Here is a 7,935-nt window from a genome sequence, read left to right on the forward strand (position 1 = left end):
GAATAAACCTGGAGATCTGCCAAGTTGCTCTGCTAATATAAAATTGGCAGCTTTTACTCAAGTTCATGTCACCTTGCTTCTGTTTGATCCAGTAACTAAAGCAGATGGATTTCTGATGTTTCAGTTAGCAAAGATCTCTAATTTCCGTCAAGTTTTGTAGTGGTATAAAACATAAAGCGTTTATAGGAGTGGTTCCCAAACCCCGGGCCATGGGCCGGTACCGGTCCGTGGACCAATTGGTGCCGGGCCGCACAAGAAATGATAAAATATTTCCGTTCTATGTATTATTTGAGTCTGGAGGATCTTATTTTGAAAATCCTTTAACCGGAAGAAAATCCTGTAAAACCCCAACATACCATACGTGAATTTAGAATAATAAAACACGGATGACGATGTAGAAGCAGCAGTGATAGTTTGTGGACTCATTTTAAATGATAAAAGACAAAACAAAAAGAAAAGTCGTTTGATAAAGACCAGCAGCCGCTCTATTTGCAGCACTGTGATTTGGAGGCGAGTCATTTTTTTTGTAGTTAACAGTTTTAACTCAATAAACATCCATGTTTATTAAGCACGTGATAGTTTCCACAAATCATCTCCGATTTCCACCGGACTCTCCTGTTTGGGATTCCCCTCCGTTCCCACGTCACCGCGTTTTCTGATTGGCTACCTGTCACATTCAACATTCAACAGGCTGCGTTCTCGCTCCCAGTCAGGGAAATCCCCTCATGCTGTGATAAAAGCACCAAGGCAATCCAACATGTTCAGCACGCCCGATTTTAGATCTGAGCGGTGCCGACGATCTACGTAACACACCACACACTGCAGCATGATCGGTAACTATTATGGTATCCTATGGTTTATAGGATCTGTATGAGAGAATGAACCAAACCGTGGAAGAAAGGCATTCAATTCTTACACAAAGCAATTGAATTCACCAGAGGAATTGAATGAAATGCGACATTATTTGAATATTTCACTGAGGGAAATGCTCTCTAATGTTGTACTTCATCTAAACTGTCAACCATCAACGTTTTCCTGGACTTGTCCATCAAGACTTACAGGTTTTATTGTGGCGTTCAGCAGGGTTGAGTTCTGAGCCAACTCTTGTTTTCTTTCTTACGTCCTTCTATTGTCTGCTGTCAGTCAGGGTTTTCCCAACATTAATAAAATCTATGCTGATGACTTCCGGTTGCATTTGTCTTCCATCAACAGATGGAAAGGTTGCCCAACTAACTCCAATGTTTGACATGAATCAGTTACTGATTCCTCCAATTATCTTGTTTTAAATGTCAACAGATTTTTAAGAAGAAAAAAGAATAGGACAAAATAATGAGTTTACATACATATTTGTTCATATTGTGTCAAATTTCTTATGTGTGCACAAAGTCCTGACCAAAAAAGCTGATTCTGATTCTTCATAACAGCAAAAAAGAAATCTTAGCTATATTTCATTCCTCTTTTTGGGTTTCTTGTTAAATCTCTTCCCCCAGTTTCTTCTTTTGAGAAATATTCCTACATCATGACTCATGGTTTCTTCTTTAATTTCTAGAGAAAATAGTCATTGCACCAACAACGGCACCAACAACTACTGTCTGGAAAATGACCAATTTATCAGCTCCGAACCATTAAATCCAGTAAACAAATCCCACTGATTTTGTTTTATTTGTTTTAAATACTCGTGTTGTGAAACAGTTGGTCTCTGCACCTTTATTTTTCTGACTCTGTAGACTTTTAAAAAGCATTAAAAAAATGTTTTCTTTTGTCTTGGTTTACGATGTTATTTGTTAATTCAAGCCATTTTATACAACATTTTTTAAATTTAATTACATTTTATTTATTGGGCCATTTGCATGTGTAAACTGCTTTCCCATTTTTTCCACCACAGTAGAAACTTTCTAATGACAGGAAATGAAAACCTTTCTCTGGTCTGCACTTGTATCAAATTTCAAACATTCTCACATTTTTTTTGGGTGCAACAGAAAACAGAATAACACAAAAAATACATCTTTAGCCTTTTCACAGTGTAAGTAGTGATGCTATGAGGATTATTAAGAAATTTCAGTTCTAATAGATAACAGAGAGTCATCTGCAAATAATCAAACACGAGCATCTGAGGAAAATAAAAAGGTTTTAATTAGAGATAAAAATTCACAGTAAGGTTACAGTAAAACTTTCTCTGACTAAAACATAGGCTAGCTTATGTGGCTACACATGTGTTAGCTTAAATGGCTACACATATTTAGCATATTAAATCTCTCTGAAAGACTTTTTACAAACAGAAAAGCAGTAAAAAATAAAATTCCTTCAGGATGTTGTTTTTAGATTGCATCTCAAATTAACATAGATTTTTATAAAGATAAAATGAAAAAAACAAAAGGTTTTATTTCGGTAACAGGAGAAACTTTAAGCTGGATTCGTGTCAATCACTTGGTGTTCTCAGGGAACCAGAGGCTTTTTTTATTCAGGCTTCACTCCAAAACAGCGATTGCCCTGGAAAAACACAAAAACATGAAAAGAAAAATTCAAGAATTTCTAAAATACCATGTTTTTTATGTTCAACTGCAGAAAAGTCTATGAAACAACATTTATAAAAGCAGAAGCCATTAAAATATCTGCCAACCATTAACAAAACTACAGTGATAATGAAAATGTATTTTCCTGTAATCCCTTCATGCTTTGTTGACTTTACACCATGAGTCACAGCCGTTTGCGGTTTTATATCCAAGTGAAGTGAGGTGAGGCTTGTCAAACCTTCAGCTAGCTAGAACAAACACTAGAACCAACACTGGGTGTCACTTTTCACCTTAAATGTTCAGAAATTTTAGAAATAAATCCCATGATACAAACTTTAATGGGGAAAAAACAACCACTGTTTTGTGCAAAACCCATGAAATGTATATATTGTTTGTCTAGTGATTTAAAATCCCAGTAGTAACTTTTACTGATTTGATATTCAAGGTCAAAAATGTAAGCATGCAAAAACAAGAGAGAGCAAGCATTAATAAATAAACAATATTTTTAAAAAAACTTCATTTAGTTGCCAAAAATTAATTGCTGTTTCAAAAAAAATAAAAATAAATTTTTTGTTGTTTTTAGCTAAATTTAAATATTATATGATAAACTGAACCAAATAAAAGTGGAAATAACCCAAAATTACCAGCTGTTTCACCACAAAATAATAATTTAATGGATAATCTGTTCTTTATTGTAGTGAAACACCTGGAAATTCCTGCCGATTATGTTAAACTTTAGCCTGAAAACAAACTGAAACAAAAACAAAAGGTTATCTTTAAGTCAATAAAAGGTTCATATCAGCCTTGGAATGTGCTTATAATAAGAAAAGGTGCTTAAGTTCACTTTTGATTGATCTAATTGGAGAATAAATAATCTGATACTTCCTGAAACTAGAATAGAAAATTATTACAGATCATGGCGAAGATTCAAATGCGTAACTCTGGGCTTAGTTTAGTTCTAGTGTCATAAAAACACAAATAAAAAAGAACAACATGTAGAAAATTAGAAAAACGTTAAAGGTTTTGAAAGGAGTGTGAGTTGGCAGGTTAAAGCTACCAAAAATAAAATATTTTGCTATTTGTGACTAAAATCCAGACCAGAGTCCTTCTCAAGGAATCTGCCATATGGAGTTAAAGATTAGGGTCATGGCAAAGAGGCATTCCCCCCTCAAAGAGCTGGAGAGAAATGCATGAAGCGAAAATACTATTAAGATTTTGTGTTTTATACAGTATAAATATTATAAAATTCCAGTCAAACGGGCTAAGAGATAGAAACTCTTGTAAGAAAAGTTGAAACCAAAGCACTTCAGATTATTTGGAATTTTTCTGTTTTGATAAAAAATTACATTTTACAACACAAAACAAAATCCAAGATACTCAATTAAATCAGAACAGATGAGTTACCTGGTAGTTCTCCTTTTTGCATTTTTTCTTCAGGTGATCCACGTGCGTCATCACGTCTTCCACCCACTTTTCTTCCTTAGTCGGGGCGCAGAGTTTTAACCCACGTCTGGTCACCAGACTGCAGGAACAACCAAAGGTTTATCTTCTGCTTTCTACTCTCTGATCAGATGATCAGGATAAAATAAAAACTCACATTGTGGCATCAATCGAGCAGCCTTGATTCTGTTCACGGTAATCTGCAATTAGTTTTTTGCTGATTGGTTTGTTTGCTACCAACAAGCAGCAGTCGACAGGAACCTGAGCCTCAGTCACTGAAAGGCAAAAAATTATCAGATCAAAATTTTATTTTTCATTGTTTTTAAATGAACCAATTAAAAATCAAAGATTTTTTACTTTTGAAACTTCTGAATTTTTTTCTAAACAATTTTCAGAGATTTTTTTCTAGCAAAATTTTGACTTTTTAAGCATCCAGATGTTACTACTGGCAGAAATGACAAAAGGGATGACAGGAAGTGGTTCTAGGATGATGGCGCTGCAAGTTTTTTAACAACTTATCGCTTAAACAAACATATTCACATGTAATTTTAATTGATTTTCTTATTTAACAGGAACACTTCATTTGAGAAATTATAATTTGTCAACTTATCAATAAAGTTCTGAGCACATTTGTAAACAAACTGTCGCCGCCTCGGACTGAGCGGTCTGTTGGCTTCAAACTGACAACAGTTGAAGGGAATTGAACTTTTACAGCCTCCTTGTGACAAATAGAGCGAACAAACCCGTGTGGGTGTGTTTGTGATCACCTACAGTCCAAACTGTCAGTCAGATTTTCCCCCACAGGAGTTTAGTTAATGTAAAACTAACACCGAGAGATTAAAGCTGTTGCAAAACACACCATTGTCTGCTTGTGTGGCGTGGAGGGCTGGTACTTTCCAGGCCGTCTCAAGTTTTAGTGGTGATGTTTTATAAGTCTGATGTGAGGCTGAAATGAATGTGTGAAACGGCGAAGCGAGCGCATCGTAAAACCATTTTTTATGTTTTGGTTACTAGTTTTTAGCCACTAGAGACCATTTATGTTAGCAGTTTTTTAAAAATATGATTTTTTCTTAATTTATTATCTTTTTAAGGCTTTTCAAACTTTTAAATAAAAAGCAAAACATTTCAAGTTGTGAAAATGACAGGAAATTAAAGGTGTGAAAACAACAGGAAATTTCTGAGATGCTCTCCAAATCTAGACAGATTTGTCAAACAATGCCTAAACATCAAGTTAAATTGTTAAATTGATATTTATACAGTCAGTGCAAAGTGAAATAAGTTTATCTGCTATTTTTAGCTGAGGGAAAGTCCAGCACCGCACCTTAAAAGATGCAAATCTCTCTCTTTCAATTCGCCTTATTTTCCTGCTTTCTCAAGAAAAGGACCAAATTCTCCTCAGATTTTACTACAAAAATATTTGCTTTTTATGTCTGGGCACTTTTTTCTCCCCTATTTCCATGTATACATTTAATAATAGTGAGATTTTGTGTGACAAAAGCAGAAACTTCAAACGCTGAAACTTTAAACCGAATCAAGGCGCTTTCTTAAATTCTTTCAACAGCTGTCTGAAGTTTGGATGAGTTCCAAGTGAATTTTATTTGTTTAAACCTCTGCTTGCTTCCTTCCTTTCTTTCTTTCTCTCTTTTCTCTTTCTTCCTTTCTCTGTGTTTTTTGTCTTCCTTTCTGCTTTTCAGGTTAACCGAGTAAAATGTGTTGTTGACTCACCTGTGGAGCAGCAGATGATGAAAACGATGCAGAAGAAGAGCTTGGCATCGCCAAAGGGAGTCATGTCTGCGGTCGCTCTGGAGGCTGACGAACTCACTTCCCCTAGCAACACAAAAGGAAATCCGGCAACTGAAGGTCTCTGAGCACGGGCTCTTGGCTTTATAGCGTTGCACACTTTCAGTTTCCTTTTACAATAATATGGTCCCTGTGGAAAACCCCACTCCTCTGACCATCCAGGCAGACATTTCCCCTTACAGAACTCTGACCAGAACCGATTCTGTGTTTTGATCATGAATTGTTGCAGCAGAATATTTGCACAGTAGCTCTATGGATTTATTAGGAATCAAAACCTGAGGAAAATGCAAACACAAAGGATATTTTCACAAAACTATATCTGCAACCTTTGTTCGTTTTCCAACTTTAGCAGTTTTATCATCTCATTCGTTCCCAGCAGAAATCAGTTTCTGAATGTGTCAGAGGTTTATTAGGGGATTCCTACCTGTTGTTGCTTCTGTACACTGCAAAAACACAACGTCGTAACAAGGAATGCTACGACGTTGTAACACCGAAACATTGAAAGTGTTTGCACTTTTTTTAAATGAAACTTTATTTCAAACATGATAGTAATATAAAATCATTCACAAGAACAAGGAATGCAAAATATATTTTTTTGTACCACAGTAATCTTAACATGCTCGAAAAGGAGTAGGAAGAAGTAAGAAACTTTTAGTGCAAATATCTTTGTACTCTTGAAATAAGACAAAACTAACTTGAAAACTTTTTAGCGAGAAATCTGAGCTTGTTTAAGTAAATAATTCCTTAATATTGATTAAAAAGTTTTAGTTCCACTGAAAAAAAGATGTTATTGACTTAAAACAAGCTCTTATAACTTGCAGAAAATATATTTGTAAATTAGTTTTGTCTTGTTTCAAGTGAACTAAGATATTTGCACTAGAAACAAGAGAAAAATAATTGGTAAAATTTTGTGTTTTTGCAGAACAACATATATTTAATATATATTATGATAAATATATATGTTATATATATTATGTTATATTACATTAAAATGTAATATAACAAAATTAATTGGTAAAATTTTGTGTTTTTGCAGTGCATTGGTCTGTAAACGAAGCAATGCGGTTTTAGTTCGATGAGAATTTCTATTGACTTAAAATTATGAAAATTGATTATGAAAATATATTTAATTAACAGAAACGCGCCAATGTAGAAACAAGTCAAGTTTTTAGTGTTCCTTTCGGCCGTTTCGAAATTAGTTTCTTTTGCAAAGCTGCAACAGAAAGACTTTTTTTTCCAAATCAGGTGATCAACAACTGCATGTTACTACTGGCGGAAACGACAAAGAAGACAACAGAAAGTAGTTGTTGAGTTTTAATGATTTTATCACATGAACAAATTTATTTACATGTGATTTTTATTTGTGTTTCTAACTTAAATGAAATACTGAAATTGTTTTTTGATACCAGCGGAATATCAACAAAGTTTTGCTCACGTTTGTCATGGAAATGCAGCTACTGACCGAATCATTCGGTATGAAAAACATGTCTCACTGTTTCGTTTTCTCTGGCTATAAAAAACACAAACAAAGGAAAACAAGGTGATTTCCAAAGAGTTCACCTGAGAGATGTGCATCACCTTTCAGCTGACCTCTTTTAGGTCCATTTCTTATAACTTTAAGATGTTCATTTCTAAGAGATACATCTTAATGGAACAAAATAATACGTGCAAATGCAAGAAAATGTTAAAATTTCGCTAAAGACTGATGTTTTGATGAAAATGAGGAAGTGCTTCTTCTTCTACATTTCTCTACTTCTTAATTCTTAGGAGAAACTGTCAGCTTTTCATCTTAGCTGCAGACACACAGAATCTTTCTAAAAATACTAAATTTTCTTTTATTTGCTTTTATTACTGCAACGTTTGTGTTTGATGAGACAATCCAAGTCTTGAGTTTGGTAACCCGCCACGTCTCAGATTAACACAGCAATCATTTTCTGCACGTTAACACAAGAAGTGTCTCCAACTTTAATTAATAGATGCAAATCTGTAAAGATAAATACTCTGCAAAAACACAAAGAAGTATATTTCATCTAGTTTCTAGAGCAGTTGAAATGAGACAAAACTAACTTACAAGTAACCTTTCAACATGATATAGGAACTTATTTTAAGTCAGTAACTCCTTAATATTGATGGAAAAAGTTCTAGTTTCATTGGCAGATTATTTCACCTATACAAAGACATT

The 7,935-nt window shown here is 34.3% G+C and overlaps 1 protein-coding gene across 1 annotated transcript; it reads right to left on the reverse strand.

Annotated features, from left to right (window-relative positions):
* Positions 1-2,111: 2,111 nt before the first annotated feature.
* LOC102228065 (C-C motif chemokine 3-like) lies at positions 2,112-5,807 on the reverse strand. Its single transcript, XM_005808795.3, has 4 exons — positions 5,679-5,807; positions 4,111-4,228; positions 3,918-4,035; positions 2,112-2,490 (listed from the first exon to the last, which is right to left on the reverse strand). The coding sequence occupies exons 1-4, from the start codon at positions 5,740-5,742 to the stop codon at positions 2,458-2,460; spliced, it is 333 nt and encodes a 110-aa protein (XP_005808852.1). The 5' UTR covers positions 5,743-5,807; the 3' UTR covers positions 2,112-2,457.
* Between the last annotated feature and the right edge of the window lie 2,128 nt (positions 5,808-7,935).

The sequence above is a fragment of the Xiphophorus maculatus genome, chromosome 12 (genome assembly GCF_002775205.1).
Source record: "Xiphophorus maculatus strain JP 163 A chromosome 12, X_maculatus-5.0-male, whole genome shotgun sequence".
NCBI lineage: Eukaryota > Metazoa > Chordata > Actinopteri > Cyprinodontiformes > Poeciliidae > Xiphophorus > Xiphophorus maculatus.